We start from the raw sequence: 24496 nt of genomic DNA on the forward strand, positions 1-24496 counted from the left end.
CCCTAGCTAAGATTATCTATAGATGGAAGACAGTGTGATTAGCTTCTCTTTTTGTTGCTTATCTCCTCACCCACTGGCAAGTTGCTATATCTGACCCCATCAGGATCTAAACCAGGGGAAGGAAGAGAGAAAGCAAGGCAAACAGTTTTTGTTGTTGTTTTTCCCACACTCCTGTTGCGAAATTGCTTTACTGTTTTTGAACTTGATATGTGTTTAAGGCTGGCCCTTTTTCTTCGGTGTGCTTTTGTGGGTTCTTCACAGTCCTTCACTGGAACTACACTACATGTGACACTCCAGAATTTTTCCCTCCAGCTAGCCAGTAACCCCTAACCCCTCTAGCCCTCAGCCTAGTTTTCTTTCAGGCCATTCCACAGTAGAAATAATTCTAATTTGAATCCTTCTTCTTTCTCTTTCTCCTCTTCTTTCCCTTCTCTCCTTTTCCCCTCCTCCCCCTGCGCCTCCTCCCTTCTTCCTTTTTCTTGGTGGTGGTCTGGGTACTTCAGGTGGAACTCTGGGTAGAATTTTTTAAACAGCTTTTCGAGATATACTTCACATACAATAAAACTTACCCTTTAAAAAAATTCTTTTTAGTTTTTTAGAAACGGTCTCACTCTGTCAACCAGGCTGGAGTACAGAAGCATGATCATAGCTCACTGTAACCTCAGACTCCTGGGCTCAAGCGAGCCTCCCTTTTCAGCCTCCTTAATAGGTAGGACTACAGTAGGCACCACCATGCCCGGCTGATTTTATTTTTTGTAGAGATGAGGGTCTCCCCATGTTGTCCAGGCTGGTTTTGAACTTCTGGCCTGAAGCGATCCTCCTACCTTAGCCTCCCAAATTGCTGGGATTACAGGCTTAAGCCACTATGCTCAGCCTTCACCCTTATAAAGTGTACCTTTAGTTATTTTTAGAATTTTTGTGCAACCATTGCCACTATCTAAATTTTAGGACATTTTAATCCTCTGGGTAGGATTTCATATAGGTCCAAGCTGGCCCTCTGTGTGGCCGTGCTTCCTTGCCCCTCTCTTACCCTGAGCAGTGGAAGTATAGCTGGCTTCTGATACAGTATGTCTCCTCACTCTTGTGTGCCCTCCCTCTCCTGTCTTCCTCATGTTGCTGCCTCAGAGTGATGGGCAACACCTTTAGATTCCTAAAGTGTGTATTAGGCACTGCCTGATGTGCCCTCCACTAACTCCAGAGAACATATATCAAGGACTCCCAGCGGTCCCATTGAAGCTTCTTTCACTGGCTTGAGGTGAAAGGAAGGCACCTTTCCACATCCCTCCCACTTTGGAGGAGACATGAAAATCAGCACACAACTCTCTTCAAAGAAATTCTTGTTCTATCTTTGCTCTACTCTTTATACCCTGAGTATATGCATTAGAGCTATCTAACCAGTTCTCAGACATATTACTTTGGAAATTTGCTACAGGGTAGTCCTTCACACAAGTCATGTTGGTATCTGATTGCTAATATTATCTGATCCCTCTGTTGAAACTTCCAATTTATCAATATTTTTCATGTAGAAGATAACTCACATATCTTTAGAAAGGAATGAAGCTTCTACTTTTTTCTCTTGAATAAATATGCTATTATATAATAAAGTCAATGAGAACCTAGAGACTTTGGTGCAGGCAGGGGATCTAAATAAATAATCGCACTTCTTGTACAACCTAAGTAAAAACGCTTTTGGCTTTTTTAAAGCAGTATCTTATAGTTTCCTTTTAACTATCACATTGTGTATATAAGTAGACACCCTGGAGGCAGACTTTAAGCATAAAATGTTTTAGTAAACATTTAAAAAGGAAAGTGAAAGGACAAGACTGGCCTCATTTATAGTTGGAATTGCTTTTTTCAGTCAGGATTAAGTACCATAAATGTAAATTAAAAGAAAATAGTAGCTTGTCTTGTTAGTTGAGTAAACAAAGTCAACTTTTATCTAAAACAGATGTTTTTATAGGTTAACTTTTAAACTCCTTATTTGGCTTCTTTTCCAAATCTGCTTCTCCCTTACAGTAGAAATATACTATATATGTTATGCTTAAATTGGTTTTGTCTGGGTCGAAATCTTATGAATCACTCTAAAGAACAATTTTCAAGCTGTGTCAATTTAGGAAAATTTATATAGAAGGATTTTAACTAGTTACATTTTCCTCTTTTAACATGAAAATAGGCTTATTAAGCCCCATAGAAAATCTTAAGTTTTATCAGTATATCATCACTTAACTGAACGCCATTGGAAAAATTGACCTGACAAAAATTTCAGCACAGACACTTATCTGATCTTTTATTAATTCACCTTCTGTAGAATCATATATCAAAGCATGTTCACAAGCATAGCCACTTCCCTTGTCATAGCCACCCAAAATGACATTTTTATTGTTACTATCATTCCTGCGTTACAATAGGGAAACAGAGGTTTAAAGGAAAAGTGACTCTCCCAGGGAAAATGGTGAGTTGCCAACAAAGCTGGGTCTGGAAATACTTAATTGCATTTAGTGCAAAATATACAGTTATAGTATATATATTGGAGATAATAGAAATCAACTAAAGAATGGAAGAAATGTGTTCCATCTTATTCCCAACTTCCCCTACCATGGCTGTAGGTTCTCCTCTCTATTTCTCTCTACTTTTATATCTGGGATGGATAGGATGAAACCTGGAACAGAAATCGGAAAGGCCTTCAGTTCAGTCTGACTGCTTTGGTTTATGATCTGTATTTTGGTGCCTCCTAGTACCCTGGGGTCTCTTCCTTTTTCCGTAAAGCAGTCACCACCCCCATTCTCCAGTTCTGTCTCTGAAGTTGACCGTGTTGGGCTAGGGCAAGTGGTTGTTTTGAGGGTTTTTCCCTCCAATTCCTTTACCTTCTGAGTTTAAGATAACATTTAGATTGGTAGCCATATTGAGAAATTAGGTAGACAGGGGGCTTATAGTCTGTCATCACTGATGTAGAGCTTTTACTACTGCAAGTACAGTTAAGTTGCTGATGCATAGACCATCTGTTACCTTTGTTTCCCAGGTAATATGCACGTGTCACTAGCTGAGGCCCTGGAGGTTCGGGGTGGACCACTTCAGGAGGAAGAAATATGGGCTGTATTAAATCAAAGTGCTGAAAGTCTCCAAGAATTATTCAGAAAAGGTAAGCTGCTGCTGCTGCTGCTGTTGTTGTTGTTGTTTCAGTATTGGGTAGCTAAAAAACAGATACAGGGTCAGAGATTAGATTTTTGTTTCATTATTCCTGTGCCTTTGGCAGAGTATGAAAGGAATACTTTCCTTATCTCTTTAAGGGCTGAAAAAGCTCAGCTATTATCTACATTCATTTGAATATCTTCTGTGTGCCCAATATTGCACCAGGCAGCAAAAGTGTAATGGTGATTGAAACCAAAACAGTTCTTCTCAGTTTAGAGCTCACAGTTCAATGTGGAAAATAGCTATTAACAAAATACTTGGGCCAGATGCGGTGGCTTACACCTCTGTTCCCAGCACTTTGGGAGACTGAGGTTGGGGTGTCACTTGAGGTCAGGCGGTTGAGACCAGCCTGGTGAACATGATGAAACCCCATCTCTACTAAAAATACAAAATTTAGCCGGTGTAGTGGTGGGCACCTGTAATCCCAGCTACTTGGGAGGCTGAGGCAGGAGAATCACTTGAATCCAAGAGGTGGAGGTTGCAGTGAGCCGAGATTATGCCACTGCACTCCAGACTGGGTGACAGAGTGAGACTCCTCTCAAAAAATAAATAAATACACACACACACACACAAACACATTTGTACTGTATAAACAAATGTAAAAAATGCAGTCATGACAAGGGCTAAAAAGGAGGGATTCAGTGACTCTCTGAGAACTCATAATAGGAGGATTTGACTTGATCATGGCACAGAAAAGGAAGGCTCTCCTACACAAGCTAAGACCCAAAAGAAAAGTTAACCAGGTGAGAGGGAGGGGAAAAAAATCTGGTAGAATAATACATGCATCCCTGTTACTCTAAATCGGAATGATATGGGGTCAACAAGTATTTTGGTGTTTCCCTGTAGAGGAGGTCACTTGGTCCAAATGGTTGTGTGGCATTGTGGAGTTAGAAAAGTTAGAATCATCCTTTGGTTGTCCAGAAACATTTGATATCATGCCAGAAGTTGCACATGAAGATGTTGTTTGCCATTCATAGCACCTGACCAAAACTTACTTAGAATAGTAGGTGAAAAAACCAAGTGTCATCTAAAGAATCAGTCTCTAAAATTGATTTGAATGCATACATCAGACACAAAGAAGCCTGACAGAAATAAGTAAGGATTGAGGGTAGTGATAGTTCTGAAAGTGTGGTACCAGCAACTTAGCATCTTTTGAAAACTTGTTAGAAATGAAGGCAGAAATAAAGATGTTCTTTGAAACCAACGAGAACAAAGACACAACATACCAGAATCTCTGCGACACATTCAAAGCAGTGTGTAGAGGGAAATTTATAGCACTAAATGCCCACAAGAGAAAGCAGGAAAGATCCAAAATTGACACCCTAACATCACAATTAAAAGAACTAGAAAAGCAAGAACAAACACATTCAAAAGCTACCAGAAGGCAAGAAATAACTAAAATCAGAGCAGAACTGAAGGAAATAGAGACTAAAAAAAACCCTTCAAAAATTAATGAATCTAGGAGCTGGTTTTTTGAAAGGATCAACAAAATTGATAGACCGCTAGCAAGACTAATAAAGAAAAAAAGAGAGAAGAATCAAATAGACGCAATAAAAAATGATGAAGGGGATATCACCACCGATCCCACAGAAATACAAACTACCATCAGAGAATACTACAAATACCTCTACGCAAATAAACTAGAAAATCTAGAAGAAATGGATAAATTCCTCGACACATACACTCTCCCAAGACTAAACCAGGAAGAAGTTGAATCTCTGAATAGACCAATAACAGGATCTGAAATTGTGGCAATAATCAGTAGCTTACCAACCAAAAAGAGTCCAGGACCAGATGGATTCACAGCCGAATTCTACCAGAGGTACAAGGGGGAACTGGTACCATTCCTTCTGAAACTATTCCAATCAACAGAAAAAGAGGGAATCCTCCCTAACTCATTTTATGAGGCCAGCATCATCCTGATACCAAAGCCGGGCAGAGACACAACCAAAAAAGAGAATTTTAGACCAATATCCTTGATGAACATTGATGCAAAAATCCTCAATAAAATACTGGCAAACCGAATCCAGCAGCACATCAAAAAGCTTATCCACCATGATCAAGTGGGCTTCATCCCTGGGGTGCAAGGCTGGTTCAATATACGCAAATCAATAAATGTAATCCAGCATATAAACAGAACCAAAGACAAAAACCACATGATTATCTCAATAGATGCAGAAAAGGCCTTTGACAAAATTCAACAACCCTTCATGCTAAAAACTCTCAATAAATTAGGTATTGATGGGATGTATCTCAAAATAATAAGAGCTATCTATGACAAACCCACAGCAAATATCATACTGAATGGGCAAAAACTGGAAGCATTCCCTTTGAAAACTGGCACAAGACAGGGATGCCCTCTCTCACCGCTCCTATTCAACATAGTGTTGGAAGTTCTGGCCAGGGCAATTAGGCAGGAGAAGGAAATAAAGGGTATTCAGTTAGGAAAAGAGGAAGTCAAATTGTCCCTGTTTGCAGACGACATGATTGAAAACCCCATCGTCTCAGCCCAAAATCTCCTTAACCTGATAAGCAACTTCAGCAAAGTCTCAGGATACAAAATCAATGTACAAAAATCACAAGCATTCTTATACACCAATAACAGACAAACAGAGAGCCAAATCATTCTTATACACCAATAACAGACAAACAGAGAGCCAAATCATGAGTGAACTCCCATTCACAGTTGCTTCAAAGAGAATAAAATACTTAGGAATCCAATTTACAAGGGACATGAAGGACCTCTTCAAGGAGAACTACAAACCACTGCTCAAGGAAATAAAAGAGGATACAAACAAATGGAAGAATATTCCATGCTCATGGGTAGGAAGAATCAATATCGTGAAAATGGCCATAATGCCCAAGGTAATTTATAGATTCAATGCCATCCCCATCAAGCTACCAATGACTTTCTTCCCAGAATAGGAAAAAACTACTTTAAAGTTCGTATGGAACCAAAAAAGAGCCCGCATCGCCAAGTCAATCCTAAACCAAAAGAACAAAGCTGGAGGCATCACGCTACCTGACTTCAAACTATACTACAAGGCTACAGTAACCAAAACAGCATGGTACTGGTACCACAACAGAGATATAGATGAATGGAACTGAACAGAGCCCTCAGAAATAATGCCACATATCTACAACTATCTGATCTTTGACAAACCTGACAAAAACAAGAAATGGGGAAAGGATTTCCTATTTAATAAATGGTGCTGGGAAAACTGGCTAGCCATATGTAGAAAGCTGAAACTGGATCCCTTCCTTACACCTTATACAAAAATTAATTCAAGATGGATTAAAGACTTAAACGTTAGACCTAAAACCATAAAAACCCTAGAAGAAAACCCTTGGTATTACCATTCAGGACATAGGCATGGGCAAGGACTTCATGTCTAAAACACCAAAAGCAATGGCAACAAAAGACAAAATTGACAAATGGGATCTAATTAAACTAAAGAGCTTCTGCACAGCAAAAGAAACTACCATCAGAGTGAACAGGCAACCTACAAAATGGGAGAAAATTTTCGCAACCTACTCATCTGACAAAGGGCTAATATCCAGAATCTACAATGAACTCAAACAAATTTACAAGAAAAAAACAACCCCATCAAAAAGTGGGCAAAGGATATGAACAGACACTTCTCAAAAGAAGACATTTATGCAGCCAAAAGACACATGAAAAAATGCTCATCATCACTGGCCATCAGAGTAATGCAAGTCAAAACCACAATGAGATATCATCTCACACCAGTTAGAATGGCGATCATTAAAAAGTCAGGAAACAACAGGTGCTGGAGAGGATGTGGAGAAATAGGAACACTTTTACACTGTTGGTGGGACTGTAAACTAGTTCGACCATTGTGGAAGTCAGTGTGGCGATTCCTCAGGGATCTAGAACTAGAAATACCATTTGACCCAGCCATCCCATTACTGGGTATATACCCAAAGGACTATAAATCATGCTGCTATAAAGACACACGCACACATATGTTTATTGCAGCACTATTCACCATAGCAAAGACTTGGAACCAAGCCAAGTGTCCAACCATGATAGACTGGATTAAGAAAATGTGGCACATATACACCATGGAATACTATGCAGCCATAAAAAATGATGAGTTCATGTCCTTTGTAGGGACATGGATGAAATTGGAAATCATCATTCTCAGCAAACTATCGCAAGGACAGAAAACCAAACACCGCCATGTTCTCACTCATAGATGGGAATTGAACAATGAGAACACATGGACACAGGAAGGGAAACATCACACTCTGGGGACTGTTGTGAGGTGGAGGGAAGGGGGAAGGATAGCATTAGGAGATATACCTAATGCTAAATGACAAGTTAATGGGTGCAGCACACCAGCATGGCACCTGTATACATATGTAACTAACCTGCACATTGTGCACATGTACCCTAAAACTTAAAGTATTAAAAAAAAAAAAAAGCAACAGTAAAACACACATTAGAGACCTACTAAATAAGGAACTCTGGGGGTGCAGCCCAGCAATTTATGTTTTAACAAGCCCTCAAGGACATAGTGATGCATGCTAAAGTTTGAGAACCATTTATAGGGTAGAGTTTCTAAAGACCAGGAGCCATGGGAACCTTCTGGAAAGATGTAGGGATAACTACTGATTGAGTACAGGAAGGTCTAGAGACAGGGGAAGAGTGTTTGCGGACAGATGGTAAAGCTTTGTTGTTTTTGTTGTTGTTTTTTAATTCAGAGACAGGATTGTGAAAAAACAGTGTTAGGGCCCACACATCAGTGCTATAACCTTCACGTTTGATGATCTTTAATTAGAGTTAGGATTAATTTAAAGAAAATTTATTCATTTAATCTAATATCACTTAACCAAAAATCTGGGTGTTTTAAATAAACATTATTTCTTTGTTTGCTTCACTTTATTTTTCAGAAAATTTTCAGAAAATTGGAAAGTATAGACAGTCCAGAATATACAGGATGTAGCTATACTCCAAAGGTGTTATTGAAGGAAAGATATGTTGATGGCACTATTCAGTCAATTAATAGTTGTCAATTAATATTTAAGAAATACCTTCTACTTGTGAGGTATTGTGTGGAAGATCCAAATAAGTAGGTGTCACTTTTGCCCTTAAGGGATTTATTCAGATAAAAGACACAACTGCAAATTTACCACTTCAAAACAAAGTGCCAAATAAGTGACATAGACGATAAGTACTACAGATGTTCAGAGGAGGGAGAGAGAATACCTCTTTTTATTATACTAATGGCAGGATTACTGCCCAGGCCATAACTCACAGAATATAAAGCATCTTGCATACTGTAAGTACCTAAGGGTTTTTCCTTGTTTCACATTTCATAATGTTAATAGAGATCAAATGAATATAAAGGTGTTGTCACTGAGAGGCAATTATTGCATAACATATTGGCACATTATAATTAAAAGACTTACCAGATGTATTATAAAATTAATTGTGAGGTAGCTGTGTCTTAAATACTGTCCAGTAGGAGCTGGTTAGCATAAGGCCTCCAGTCTAATTCACAGAGTATTATCAGTAATACAGAGAGATTGAATTTGGTTTCTTTGGCAGTTTGAAGGTTACCAATTGTTATGATTGCTAATTGGAAATTTCTATTTATTTGGAGGAAACAAATGCTTATTTGATTTGATTTGTCAGAAATTTATGATTTTTCATTCTTTGTATTTGATAACACAATATCTTTTTTGTATATTTGATCACACAATATCTTTTTGTCACAAGTTCTTCTCCTGACTCTTGTAACGAATTGAAATAAAATAATTATTAGTTTTTTTATTTTATGGATGAATGGTGGTTGTCTTAGTTCTCTCTTAGACTCCTTATGCATAACACTGGGAGTGGCGGGGGGAAAATAGCAGGTAAAGTATAATGGTGTCCAAGAAGTTTATGTGTTTTTTTAAAATACTTTCTTGTCAATGGCTTTTCCCCCTTATCATCTTGAACTTGTACGTTGTTCCTGTTTCTTTTTCAGAATATGAGTGCAAGCATGCTATTGACATTCCTATAAGAGGGGGCTGGAAATAAGCATTTCTACTGGGGTATTATTGAACAAAAGCCAAGAAAATTATCTGTTTCTTCATATTTTTGAGCCTCCCAGCAATCGAAGGCTTTCCATTTTTAAAAGCAAAATTGCTATGGTTATTATTCATAGGATAATGATATCTAAGCATGGCCTTGTTGAAAGACGCCATCTTCAAATGAACTTCTCTTCAGAGGAGGGAAAATGTAAAACTTTTGATAATCATGCAATTCTAACATGTAGATGAAGGTGATGAAAGGTGGTTCCCCTTCTGGTGTAAGTTTCTTAGTTTTGTTGCCTTGTGGTTACTAAAACGTACAATCTGTATGACTACCCTGAGAAATCATGAGATAGTATTTTTTGAGATTTTCTTGTGATCTTACACATGATCTATCTTTGTAAATATTCTGTAGGCATTTGAAAAGAATTGTACTGTCTATTCCTAGGCTATAGCTTAATCTCGTGAATGTTTGTGCTTACAATTTTTTTAAACTTTATTAGTCTGTATTCTTCATCTGTCAAATTCCTAGGGATAGTCAAAACTTCCCACTATGATTATGTTTTTGTCTGTCTTCTTCTGTAGTTACATATTTTCGCAATTTTGTGGGATACATGTGATGGGCTAATGACTAATATAAATGGACAAGATATTTTATTAATATAAAGTAAGTTTTTTTCTTTCTACAAGTCATTGCAATAAATTCTGTTATCTGCCCTTAATATGGTCACCTTTGCTTCATTTTTGTTGACACTTACCTACCTTTCCTATCTCTAGTATAGCTTTCCTCCTTCCTTTATTTTCACATCCTTTATGCTATAATTTAGGTACTTTTTGTGAATGGTAGATAGCTAGATTTTTATTTTAACCTAGCTAAGGAGTTGCTTTTCTTTAATTAGGAAGTTAATTGTAGTTATTGAAATAAAAGTTCTGGGAAATTTTACTAAGAATCTTGCTGTGTTATGATTTCCCAGTTGTATGCCTTTCAGTTCATCTTTTCTTTTCTTCTTCTTTTTTTTTTTTTTCTTTTTTTTTTTTTTTCAGATGGAGTCTCACTCTGTCACTCAGGCTGGAGTGCAGTGGTGCAGTCTCGGCTCACTGCAACCTCCACCTCCCGGGCTCAAGCGATTTTCGTGTTTCAGCCTCCTGAGTAGCTGGGATTACAGGCATGTGCCACCACACCCGGCTAATTTTTTTGTATTTTTTGTAGAGACGGGGTTTCACCATGTTGGCCAGGCTGGTCTTGAACTCCTGACCTCAGGTGATCCACCCACCTCAGCCTCTCAAAGTGCTGGAATTACAAGCGTGAGCCACCACGCCTGGCCCACTTCACCTTTTTAACTGATTGAGAATCCTAGCTTATGTCAGAAAAACATATATGCATTTAAGATTTTAGCTGTTATATCATGGATGAATTCATGTAGGAGCTCAGTGTTCCTACATAATAAAAAAATGCTATTCTCCTGCTCTTTATGAATAATCTTTAGAAGTGAGGTTATTGCTACCTTGGAAAACTTAGCTTACAACTGTAGTAATTGTCCAAAACAGTAATTTTTTTTGTTATGGAACTGTTGCTCTCTGCAGAAAACAGCTCTTTCGAATCTTGAGGTTTTAGGGTGTTAGACTGATTGATTAGTCAGAGGAAGAGACTCAATTTCCCTCACTTAGGCAAGGATATAAATCCCTTTATAAGTAGTCACTTCTGGTTCCCTGTCTAATAAATAAAAGAATAATTAATGAAATTAGTAATTTCAATAAACCGTTAAAAAGATAATAGAATAAAGCATTTGATAAAGAGAAATATTAAAAACAAGCCAGGTTCATTGTCTACATTAAAAAGTTCTAAGAGATACCAGCAAGTGTCCTGAAAAAATTGAAAGACCACGTTGTGTTTCTTATATTCTTTGAAAGACAAATTTGGATCAGATTGTAGAGAACGGAGCTTATATAATTATTTGACTGTATTTCATTTTTATAGTCTTATTATAAGTGAAAATGACAAATTACTATAGAAAGCTAAGACAAATATCAAATTTCACTCCTAAAAAAGTGCCTAAAAATTAGAATTTATAGACAACTTTAAAAAATCTTATTAGGGAATAAATCTGTTAAATAATATCAGCAAAGTTTAGTGAATATTATGTTCTGTTTTTTATACAATTACTTTTATTGCATAAATACTTTCAGGAAAATTATCTTGCTACTAAAAGAAAAAAGTGTGTATGAGAAATACCTACATATACTCAGAACCACACACACTTCTTTTATTTATGGAATCAAACTCTTAGAGCTGAAAAGATTTTAATCTGTTCGGTCTAATCATTTTAGAGATAAGGAAACAGCCCAGTTTAAATGACTTATTGGAGTTAGTATTGGCAGAGCAGAAATAATGTAACTATTTTAAAGCAAATCATTATGAACTTACACCTATTTAGAGCTATAAAATCACTTCATGTGTACATAACAATAAAGTTTAAAAATTGATAACACTCTTATCAATACAGCAACAGGAGGTTTACAAAAACAGTATCAGGTGACATGATTTCAGATTCTATAGTTATTTAAAAAAATAATAAGGGAAAATGATGAACAAAGTTGTTGAAATATTTAACAACTTACATGAAATGGACATCTTAAAAGATACAAACTACCAAAGCTCACTCAAGAAAAAAATAGACAACCTGAATTGTCCTATATCTATTAAGATGATTGATTTTTTTTTTTTTTTCTTTTCGGAGACAGAAATCTCACTCTGCCACTCAGGCTGAAGTGCAGTGGCGTGATCTTGGCTCACTGTAACCTCTGCTTCCCAGGTTCAAGCTATTCTGCCTCAGCCTCCCAAGTAGCTGGGACTACAGGTGTGTGCTACCACGCTCGGCCAAATTTTTTTTTGTGTATTTTTAGTAGAGATGGAATTTCGCCATGTTTGCCAGGCTGGTCTTGAACTCCTGCCCTCAAGTGACCCGCTCGCGTCAGCCTCGCAAAGTGTTAGGATTACAGGCGTGAGCCACCACACCTGGCCAAGGTGATTTAATTTATAGTTTAAAATACCCCACAAAGAAAATTCCAGGCCCATGTTGTTTCACTAGGGAATTCTACTAAAAATATAAGGAAGAAATAATAGCACTTCTATACAAACACTAATAGAACATTGAAGAAAAGGATGTACTTCCCAACTCATTCATTCTATGAGGGCAGCATTACTATGATTTCAAAATCAGACAAATACATTAGAGAAAAACTACAAACCAATATGTCTTATGAACATAGATGTAGAAATTCTTAAGAAAACTTTAATTAATTGAATCCAACAATATATAAAAATGATAGCACATCATGATCAAATGGATCCTAGGAATGCAAGATTAGTTGAACATTCACAAATCAATCAATATAATTGACCATAGTAATGACTAAAAAAGAAAACTATATTATCTTTTTAATAGATGCAGAAAAAACATTTGGTAACATCTAATATCCATTTCAATCTTAAAAAGCTCTCAACTCAACGCCGGGCTTGGCAGCTCACACCTGTAATCCCAGCACTTTGGGAGGCTGAGGCAGAAGAGACTGCTTGAGTTCAGGAGTTCGTGACCAGCCTGCGAAACATGGTGAAACCTCGTCTCTACAAAAAATACAAAAATTAGTCAGGCGTGGTAACATATACCTGTAGTCCCAGCTATTCAAGAGGATGACTTGAGCCCAGGAGGTTGCAGTGAGCCAAGATAGCACCACTGCACTCCACCCTGGGCAACAGAGTTAGGCCCCGTCTCCAAAAACAAACAAACAAACAAACTCTCATCTAGGAATAGAAAGGAACTACCTCAACCTAATAACAGGTATCTACACATCATACTTACTGGTAAAACATTGACTCTTCCCCTAAGATCAGGAACAGGTCAAGGATATCTGCTCTCATTACTTATATTGAACATTGTATTCTAAGTTCTGACTAGTACAAATAAAACAAGACAAATAAAAGGCATCCAGATTAGAAAAAAGTAGAACTGTTTGTATTTGAATATGGCATGTTCTATGTAGAAAATTTGATAGAATCCAGAAAAGCCACTTGAACTCATAGATGTTTAACAAGTTGAAAGATACAAGATCAATATGCAAAAAACAACTTTTACCATTTAGAAATGATAAAAAAAGTAAAATATGGAATACAAAATTTAACAATATGAAAAAATTAAGAATAAACCTGACAAAAGATATGAAGGCCTATGAAACAAAAAGTAAAACACAGTGCTGAGAGAAATTAAAGAACACCTAAATAGATAGAGAGCTATGGTGTGTTCCTGTATCGAGAGACTCAGTATTGTTCAGATGTCAGTTTTCTCTAAATTGATCTCTAGATTCAGTGCAATTCCAACAGGCTATATTTTTTTTTGTAGAAAATGACAAGTGGATTGTAAAATTCATGTGGAAATTCAGTGGACTTAGAGTAGCCAAAACAACTTTGAAAAAAAAACAATGTTTAAGGACTCTCACTACCTGATCTCAAGATTTATTATAAAGCTACAGTAATCAAAATAAACAACTAGATCAATTGAACATAATAGCATCCAGAAATAAATCCACACCTATATGGTCAATTGATTTTCAAGAAAGAAAGATGCCCTTTTCAATGAATGGTGCTGTAATAATTGGATATCCATATATCAAAAATTAAAGTTCTTAAAAAAAATGAGACAGTAGTTGTGTCCCTGAGTTAGGCAGAGATATCTTAAATAAGACAAATGTATGATCCATAAAAGAAAAAAAAAGATACAGTGGACTTCATCAGAATTAAAAACATCCACTCTTCTAAACATATTATTAAGAGAATGAAAGGAAAAGACCTACACTGGGAGAAAATATTTGCAATTTTTTTTTTTTTTTTTTAAAGACAGAATCTCCCTCTGTTGCCTAGGCTGGAGAACAGTGGTGAGATCTCGGCTCACTGCAGCCTCCACATCCCAGGTTCAAGGGATCCTCCCACCTCAGCCTCTCAAGTAGCTGGAATCACAGGAGTGTGCCACCATACTGGGCTATTTTCTCGTATTTTAGTAAAGACGGGATTTTGCCATCTTGGCCAGGCTGGCCTGGAACTCCTGGCCTCAAATCATCGGCCTGCCGCAGCCTCCCAAAGTGCTGGGATGACAGGCACGAGCCACTGTGCCCAGCCAGCAACTGGAAGTTTCATAGACTGCTAGTGAAAATGTAAAATGATACAGCTTTACATTTGGGAAACTGACAGTTTCTTTAAAAGTTAAATATACCTGCCATATACACTCCTAGTTACTTACTTAAAAGAGATGAAACTGTGTGTCCATACAAAGACTTGTACATGAATGTTCATAGCACATTTCTTTGTAATAACCAACAGCTGGAAAAAATACAAATGTCTGTCGACAAGTGAATAGATAAACAAATTGTGATATATTCATATAATGAAACGCTACACATCAATAAAAAGGAGTGAACTATTGATACATGCAACAACATCGATTAATCTCAAAATAATTATGTTGAGTGAAGGAAGTCAGACAAAAAAATAGTACATTCTATATGATTCTAATCTAAAATTCTAAAGCATACAAACTAAGCTGTAGTGAGTGACAAAGCAGATCAGTGGTTGTTTAGGGATGAGAGATGATGATGGGAATGAAGCAGGGAATTATAAAAGAGCATGAGGAAACTTTTAGAGGTGATGGATATATTAATTATCTTGATTTGATTGTCATAATAGTTTCACAGGCATATTCATATGTCAGAACATCAAATTGTACTCTTTTAGTATGTGCAATTATTGTATGTCAGTTATTCCCTAACAAATCTGCTTAACGAAAAGGAATATCAAACATTTTTTCAAAAACTGTTTAAATTTAGAGCTTGATATTTTTTCTTACTAATTTTAAGCTGTGTTTTTAAAAGAAAAATGTTTTTCAGTCAAATGCTGTACCTGACTTTTTTGAGCCAAATGTTCATTTTTCTCTTTGTAGAGCATCAGGAGTAGACTACCCACCTTTAAAAAATAATATGTGATAATATAATTTTCTAATAAGTATATTCAAATCAGTTTATTGAATTTAGTTTTTAAAATGACTAAAAACATTTTTAAAAATGAGAAAAATTCAGAATACTGAAAACGTTAAAAGTAGGCAATGTTATGGGATTGTGTTCCTCAAAAATTCATGAAGTCCTAACCCCTAATAACCTCCAAATAGGACTGTATCAAAGATAGGGTTTTCAAAGACCTTATAACGTTAAAATACAGTTATTAAGGTGAGGCCTAATCCAATATGACTAGTGTCCTTATAAGAAGAGGAAATTAGGACGTAAACACATACAGAAGGAAAACTGTGAGAAGACATAGAGAGAAGATGGCCATCTATAAGCCAAGAAGAGAGTAGTCAGAAGAAACCAACCCTGCCAGCACCTTGATTTTGCACTTTTACAAAAGTACAGAATTGTGAGAAAATAAATTTCTCTAACTTAAACCATCCATTCTGTGGTACTTTGTTATAGCAGCCCCCAAAAATGAATACAGGCAGAATAAAAAAAATTAATAAAACATCTCAAAATAAAATATATGGTAACTAAATTTAAAATCTCAATGGAGATCTTCAACAGATTAAACAGAATATCATTTTTATTTTTAATTATTATGCCTACATACTAGTTATTTTTGAGGTACATGTGATATTTTGAAAAAAGCGTACTCTGTGTAATGGTCAAGTCAGGGTAGCTGGGTTATTCATCACTTCAAGCATTTATCATTTCTTTGTGTTAAGAACATTCAAATTCTACTCTTTTAGTTATTCTGAAATATGCAATAAATTGTTAATCATAGTTGCCCTATTGTGCTACTGAACATTACGTCTTATTTTTTCTGTCTAACTGTATTTTTATACCCATTAACCATCCTCTCTTTATCCCCCCTCCATACTATCTTTCCCAGCTTCTAGTAACCATCATTCTACTCTCTATTTCCATGAGTTCAATTTTATTTTTGAAGCTCCCGCCTATGAATGAGAACATGTGAAATTTGTCTTTCTGTACCTGGCTTGTTTCACTTAACATAATGTGCTCCCGTTCCATCCATGTTGTTTCAAATGAAAGGATTTTATTCTTGTAATATGGCTAAATAATATCTGTTGTGTATATATGCCCCATTTTCTTTACCCATTCATCTGTTGGTAGATACTTGAGATGATTCCGTAACTTGGCTATGGTGAATAGTGCTGCCATAAACGTAGGAGTGAAGATATCTCTTTGATACACTGATTTCCTTTGTTTTGGATAGATACCTAGCAGTGGGATTGCTGAATCATATGGTAGTTCCATTTTTATTTTTTTTGAGAAACCTCCATACTATTCTCCATAGTGGCTGTAGTAATTTACATTCCCACCAACAGTATACAAGGGTTCCCCTTTCTTCTTATCCTCACCAACATTTATGATTGCCTTTCTTTTTTATACAAGTCATTTTAACTAGGGTGAGATGATATTTCATTGTAGCTTTAAATTTATCTGATGATTAGTGATTTTGAGCATTTTTTATATACTTCTTGGCCATTTGTATGTCTTCCTTTGAGAAATGTCTATTCAGATCCTTTGCCCACTTTTTAATGGGATTATTTGTTTTTTTCCTCTTAAGTTGTTTGTGTTCCTTATATATTCTGGTTATTAATCCATCAGATGGATAGTTTACAAATATTTCTCCCATTCTGTGGGTTGTCTTTTTGTTGTTTCCTTTCCTATGCAGAAGCTTTTTAGCTTGATGTGATCCTATTTGTTCAATTTTGCTGTGAACAAAAATGGTTTGGTTGCCTATACTTCTGAGATCTTATACAAGAAATCTTTGTGCACACCAGTGACCTAGGGTTTTTCCCCAATGTTTTTTCCTAGTAGTTTCATTGTTCCAGGTCTTAGATTTAAGTCTTTAATCTATTTTGATTTGATTTTTGTATAAGGCAAGAGATAGGGGTCTATCTTCATTCTTCGACATATGGATATTAAGTTTTCCCAGCATCATTTATGAAGAGACTGTCCTTTCTCCAATATATGTTCCTGGCACCTTAGTCAAAACTGAGTTCACTGTGAATGTATGAATTTATTTCTGGGTTCTCTATTCTTTTTCCTTTGTCTATGTGTCTGTTTCTATGCTAATACCATGCTGTTTTGGTATCTATAGCTTTGTATTATAATTTGAAGTCAGGTAATGTGATGCTTCCAGCTTTGTTCTTCTTGTTCAAGATTGCTCTGGCTATTCTGGGTCTTTTGTGACTCCATATAAATTTTAAGATTTTGTTCTATCTCTGTGAAGAATTTCATTGATATTCTAATAGTGATTGTATTGAATCTGTAGATTGCTTTAGACATGCGTCATGTCTAAACCTGCATCATATCTAAATGCATGTCAGCTACAGACATGCATCATGCTTGGATAATTTTTATTTAAACATTTAAGCAATATTGATTAGTCCAATCCATGAACATGGAATATCTTTCCATTTTTGTGTGTCCTCTTCAACTTATTTTCATCACTGTTTTGTTTTGTTTTGTGGTAGAGTCTTGCTCTCTCACCCCGGCTGGAGTCCAATGGCATGATCTTGGCTCACTGCAGCCTCTGCCTCCCAGGTTCAAGTGATTCTCCCTGCCTCAGCCTTCCAAGTAGCTGGGATTACAGGTGCCCACCACCACACCTGGATAATTTTTGTGTTTTTAGTAGAGATGGGGTTCTGCCATATTGGCCAGGCTGGTCTCGAACTCCTGACCTTAGGTAATCTGCCCACCTCATCCTCCCAAAGTGCTGGGATTACAGGCATGAGCTACCACGTCTGGCCTTCATCACTGTTTTATAGGGTTGTGTTTTTGTTTTTTCGTTTCAAGATGGGGTCTCACTCTGTCACCCAGGTTGGAGTGCAGTGGCACAATCATGGCTCACTGCAGCCTCTGCCTCCTAGGCTCAAGTGATCCTCCCACCTCAGCCTCCCGAAGAGCTGGGACTACAGACATGTGTCATGCTTGGCTAATTTTTATATTTGTTTGCAGAGAAGGGGTTTCACCATGTTGACCAGGCTATCCACCTGCCTCAGACTATCCACCTGCCTCAGTCTCCTAAAGGGCTGGAATTATAGGCATAAGTCATTGCACCCAGCCTGTTTTATAGTTTTAATTGTAGAGATCTTCTGCTTCTTTGGTTAAGTTTATTCCTAGGTATTTTATTTTATTTGTAGCACTTGTAAATGGAATTACTTTCTTAATTTCTTTGTCATATTGTTTGCCATTGGTATAGAAATGCTACTGATTTTTGTATGTTGATTTTTGTATCCCTTAACTTTACTGAATTTGTTTATCGGTTCCAAAGGTTTTCTGGTAGAGTGTTTAGGTTTTTCTAAATACAAGATCATATCATTTGCTAATAAGAATAATTTGACTTCTTCTTTTCCAATTTGGATGTCCTTTATTATTTCTCTTATCTAATTGCTCTGGCTAGAACTTCTAGTTTTATTTTGAATAAAAGTGGAAGCAGACATCCTTACCTTGTTACAGATCTTAGAGGAAAAGCTTTCAGTTTTTCCCCATTCAGTATAATACTAGCTGTGAGTTTGTCATATATGGCCTTGATCATGTTGAGGTATGTTCCTTCTATACTGTTTGTCAAGAGTTTTTATCATTAAGAGATGTTGAATTTTATTGAATGCTTTTCCAGCATGTATTGAAATGATCATATAGTTTTTGTCTTTTATTCTGTTGATATGATATCTACCATTGATTGATTTGCCCATGTTGAACTATCCTTCCATTCCTGGGATGAATCCCACTTGAACATAATGAATGATCTTTTTATTGTATTGTTTAATTCAGATTGCTAGTATTTTGTTGAGGATTTTTGCATTTCTATTTATCAGTAATATTGGCCTGTAGTTAGTTTGTTTCCTTCCTCCTTCCGTCCCTTCCTCCCTCCCTCTCTCCGTCCTTCCCTCCCTTCCTTCCTTCCTTCCTTCCTGATGTTTTTTTGTCTGGTTTTAATATCAGGGTAATACTGGCTTCAGAAAATGAGTTTGGAAGTATTCCCATCTCCTTGATTTATTGGAATCATTTGAGTAGAGTTGGTATTACTTTTTTAAATGTTTAGCAGAATTCAGCAGTGAAGCCATCAGGTCCTGGGCTTTTCTTTGATGGGAGACTTTTTATTACTGCTCTTATCTCATTACTTGTTATTGGTCTGTTGTTATTTGGATTTCTTCATGCTTCGCTCTTGGTTGGGTGTATATTTCTAGGAATTGATCCATTTCTTCTAGGTTTTCCAATTTATTGGGATATTGTTTCTCCTAATAGTCTCTAATGATCCTTTGAATTTCTGTGATATCAGTTGTAATGTCCCCTTTTTCATCTCTGCTTTTATTTAATTGGGTCTTGTCTCTTTTTTTCTTACCTTGGCTAAAAGTTTTTCAATTTTGTTTATCTTTTCAAAAAACCAATTAGCCAGATGCAGTGGCACACATCTGTAGTCCAAGCTACACAGGAGGCTGAGGCAGGAGAATTGGATCAGCCGAGACTAGGAGTTTGAGGCTTCAGTGCACTATGATCACACCTGTGAATAGCCACTGTATTCTAGCTTGGGCAACATAGTGATGAACCATCTGTTAAAAACAAAAAACAAAAAAATCCAGTTTTTTTGTTTGGTTGATCTTTTGTATTTTTTTAATCTCAATTTAATAATTTTTGCTCTGATCTTTCTTTTCTTCTACTAATTTTGGGTTTGGTTTGCTATTGCTTTCTCTTTAAAAGTTATTTTAGTTATTATTTTTGATGGGTTTTTCTTTTAGTCTACTAAAATATGCATGATTTATATACAACAATTACAGTGTTAGAGTATTCTGTATTTTTATGTACTTATTATCACTAGTGAATTTTATTCTGTCAGATGATTTCTTGTTGCTCATAAACATTCTTCCAGATTGAAGACCTCTCTTTAGCATTTTTTGTAAGGCACATCTAGTGCTACAAAATCCATCAGCTTTTGTTTGTCTGGGAAAGTCTTTATCTCTCCTTCATGTTTGAAGGATAATTTTGCTGGATATAATATTCCAGGTTGGAACAGTTTTTTTCCTTCAGCATTTTGAATGGGTCATTCCATTTCCTCCTGGCCTATGAGGTGTCCAGTAGGAATTCTGCTGTTAGAAATGTCAGAGCTCCTTTATATGTTATTTGTATATTTTCTCTTGCTGCTTTTAGGATCCTTTCTTTATCCTTCTCCTTTGAGTTTGATAATTATATACCTTGAGGTAGTTGTATTTGGGTTAAATCTTCTTGGTGTTCTGTGATCTTTTCGTACTTGGATATTCATACTGTAGGTTTGAAGAGTTCTCTGTTATTAAACTTTCTATTGCACTGTCTGTCTTTACATCCTCTTTAAGGCCAATAATTCTTAGATTTGCCCTTTTGAGGTTATTTTCCAGATCTCGTAGCCATGCTTTATTCTTTTTTATTCTTTCTTATTTTTCCCCCGACTGTGTATTTCCATATAGCCTGTTGTTGAGCTCATCAGTTTTTCCTTCTGCTTGATCAGTTCTGCTGTTGAGATTCTCTGATGATTTTTCAGTTTGTCGTTTGAATTTTTCAGTTCCAGAATTTCTACTTAATTTTTAAAATTTTAATCTCTTAGTTAAATTTCTCTGGTAGAATTCTGAATTCCTTCTCTTGTTTTCTTGATGTTCATTGAGTTTCCTCCAGACAGCTATTTTGAATTTCCTATCTGAAAGGAATACCTTCATCACTCCAAGATTGGTCGCTAGTGCCTTATTTAGTCCATTTGGTGAAGTCATGTTTCCTTGTGTGTCCCTGATGCTTTCGGATGTTCATTGATGTCTGGGCATTGAAGAGTTAGGTATTTATTCCAGTCTTTGCAGTCTAGTCTTGTTTGTACCCAACTTTCTTGACAAGGCTTTCCATGAATTCAAAAGGGATTGAGTATTGTGATCTAAGCCTGCAATTACTGCAGCCATTTCAGCACTAGGGGGCGCCCTAAGCCCCGGAGCGCCGCAACTCTTTTTTTTTTTTTTTTGATTTTGTGTTTATTGTTTTTTATTAACCAGTCACAGAAAAACATGCACCTAATATGCAACTTGAAAGTCCAGCTCACAACTCATGATTCAAAAAGCAGAAATTTCAAACCATTGTTTTCAGAAGTCCATAATATAAAATACTCCAAACATAAATTCAACATTGCATGCAGCAACTGGCCATTTGCTTCAAAAGAAGTAATCACAGTGTTTATATATTTAAAAAGAGAAACCTTTATTTGTATTATTTTTTAAAAAACTAAGAAGAAATACAACTTCAGAAAATCTTTTCCAGAATAAATATTTCTAGAAAATTGAAAAGTAACTAAAGACATTGAAAAGCAGAGCTTTATTAAGAAACATCTGTGGTGCAGATATGAATATTTAACTTAAAGCTGTGATGTGTACCTAAACTTCAATGCATAAAATGTAAAGTTTAACATATCAAAACTCCAGGATTTTTAGCTTTGGATCATCTTAAAACTATAAGATAGCTCTTATCACATTTAAAGCAGTGTGTAGAGGGAAATTTATAGCACTAAATGCCCACAAGGGAAAGCAGGAAAGATCTAAAATTGACACCCTAACATCACAATTAAAAGAACTAGAGAAGCAAGAGCAAACACATTCAAAAGCTAGCAGAAGGCAAGAAATGACTAAGACCAGAGCAGAACTGAAGGAGATAGACACACAAAAAAACCCTTCAAAAAAATCAACGAATCCAGGAGCTGGTTTTTTGAAAAGATCAACAAAATTGATAGACCGCTAGCAAGACTAATAAAGGAGAAAAGAGAGAAGAATCAAATAGACACAATAAAAAATGATAAAGGGGATATCACCACCGATCCCACAGAAATACAGACTACCATCAGAGAGTACTATAAATTTCCCTCTACACACTGCTGTAAATGTGTCCCAGAGATTCTGGTATGTTGTGTCTTTGTTCTCATTGGTTTCAAAGAACGTCTTTATTTCTGCCTTCATTTCGTTATGTACCCAGTAGTCATTCAGAAGCAGGTTGTTCAGTTTCCATGTAGTTGAGCGGTTTTGAGTGAGTTTCTTAATCCTGAGTTCTAGTTTGATTGCACTGTGGTCTGAGAGACAGTTTGTTGTAATTTCTGTTCTTTTACATTTGCTGAGGAGTGCTTTACTTCCAACTATGTGGTCAATTTTGGAATAAGTGTGATGTGGTGCTGAGAAGAATGTATATTCTGTTGATTTTGGGTGGAGAGTTCTGTTGATGTCTATTAGGTCTGCTTGGTGCAGAGCTGAGTTCAATTCCTGGATATCTTTGTTAACTTTCTGTCTTATTGATATGTCTAATGTTGACAGTGGGGTGTTAAAGTCTCCCATTATTATTGTGTGGGAGTCTAAGTCTCTTTGTAGGTCTCTAAGGACTTGCTTTATGAATCTGGGTGCTCCTGTATTGGGTGCATATATATTTAGGACAGTTAACTCTTCTTGTTGAATTGATCCCTTCAACATTATGTAATGGCCTTCTTTGTCTCTTTTGATCTTTGTTGGTTTAAAGTCTGTTTTATCAGAGACTAGGATTGCAACCCCTGCCTTTTTTTGTTTTCCATTTGCTTGGTAGATCTTCCTGCATCCCTTTATTTTGAGCCTATGTGTGTCTCTGCACATGAGATGGGTCTCCTGAATACAGCACACTGATGGGTCTTGACTCTTTATCCAATTTGCCAGTCTGTGTCTTTTAATGTGAGTATTTAGCCCATTTACATTTAAGGTTAATATTGTTATGTGTGAATTTGATCCTGTCATTATGATGTTAGCCAGTTATTTTGCTCGTTAGTTGATGCAGTTTCTTCCTAGCATCGATGGTCTTTACAATTTGGCATGTTTTTGCAGTGGCTGGTACCGGTTGTTCTTTTCCATGTTTAGTGCTTCCTTCAGGAGCTCTTTTAGGGCAGGCTTGGTGGTGACAAAATCTCTCTGCATTTACTTGTCTGTAAAGTATTTTATTTCTCCTTCACTTATGAAGCTTAGTTTGGCTGGATATGAAATTCTGGGTTGAAAATTCTTTTCTTTAAGAATGTTAAATATTGGCCCCCACTCTCTTCTGGCGTGTAGAGTTTCTGCTGAGAGATCAGCTGTTAGTCTGATGGGCTTCCCTTTGTGGGTAACCCGACCTTTCTCTCTGGCTGCCCTTAACATTTTTTCCTTCATTTCAACTTTGGTGAATCTGACAATTATGTGTCTTGGAGTTGTTCTTCTCGAGGAGTATCTTTGTGGCGTTCTCTGTATTTCCTGAATTTGAATGTTGGCCTGCCTTGCTAGGTTGGGGAAGTTCTCCTGGATAATATCCTGCAGAGTATTTTCCAACTTGGTTCCATTCTCCCCGTCACTTTCAGGTACACCAATCAGACATAGATTTGGTCTTTTCACATAGTTCCATATTTCTTGGAGGCTTTGTTAGTTTCTTTTTACTCTTTTTTCTCTAAACTTCTCTTCTCGCTTCTTTTCACTTATTTGATCTTCAGTCACTGATACCCTTTCTTCCAGTTGATCTAATCGGCTACTGAAGCTAGTGCATGCATCACGTAGTTCTTGTGCCATGGTTTTCAGCTCCATCAGGTCATTTAAGGACTTCTCTACACTGGTTATTCTAGTTAGCCATTTGTCTAATCTTTTTTCAAGGTTTTTAGCTTCTTTGCGATGAGTTCCAACTTCCTCCTTTAGCTCAGAGAAGTTTGATCATCTGAAGCCTTCTTCTCCCAACTCGTCAAAGTCATTCTCCATCCAGCTTTGTTCCATTGCTGGCAAGGAGCTGTGTTCCTTTGGAGTGGGAGAGGCCCTCTGGTTTTTAGAATTTTCAACTTTTCTGCTTTGTTTTATCCCCATCTTTGTGGTTTTATCTACCTTTGGTCTTTGATGATGGTGACGTACAGATGGGGTTTTGGTGTGGATGTCCTTTCTGTTTGTTAGTTTTCCTTCTAACAGTGAGGACCCTCAGCTGCAGGTCTGTTGGAGTTTGCTGGAGGTCCACTCCAGACCCTGTTTGCCAGGGTATCCCCAGCAGAGGCTGCAGAACAGCAAATATTGCTGAACGGCAAGTGTTGCTGCCTGATCGTTCCTCTGGAAGCTTTGTCTGAGAGGAGTACCCGGCTGTGTGAGGTGTCAGTCTGCCCCTACTGGAGGGTGCCTCCCAGTTAGGCTACTCGGGGGTCAGGGACCCACTTGAGGAGGCA

At 36.8% G+C, this 24496-nt stretch overlaps 1 protein-coding gene across 20 annotated transcripts in view; it reads left to right on the top strand.

Annotated features, from left to right (window-relative positions):
- Positions 1-24496, top strand: part of PTPN13 (protein tyrosine phosphatase non-receptor type 13) — a 225410-nt gene that overhangs the window by 41671 nt on the left and 159243 nt on the right. For all 20 annotated transcript variants that reach the window (XM_055111581.2, XM_034958880.3, XM_055111582.2 and 17 more), the window contains exon 2: positions 3020-3139. In XM_055111581.2, coding sequence (XP_054967556.2) covers positions 3025-3139 — 115 coding nt within the window. In that variant the 5' untranslated portion in view covers positions 3020-3024. The remainder of the gene's footprint in view (positions 1-3019; positions 3140-24496) is intronic.

This window comes from Pan paniscus, chromosome 3 (genome assembly GCF_029289425.2).
Source record: "Pan paniscus chromosome 3, NHGRI_mPanPan1-v2.0_pri, whole genome shotgun sequence".
Classification (NCBI taxonomy): Eukaryota; Metazoa; Chordata; class Mammalia; order Primates; family Hominidae; genus Pan; species Pan paniscus.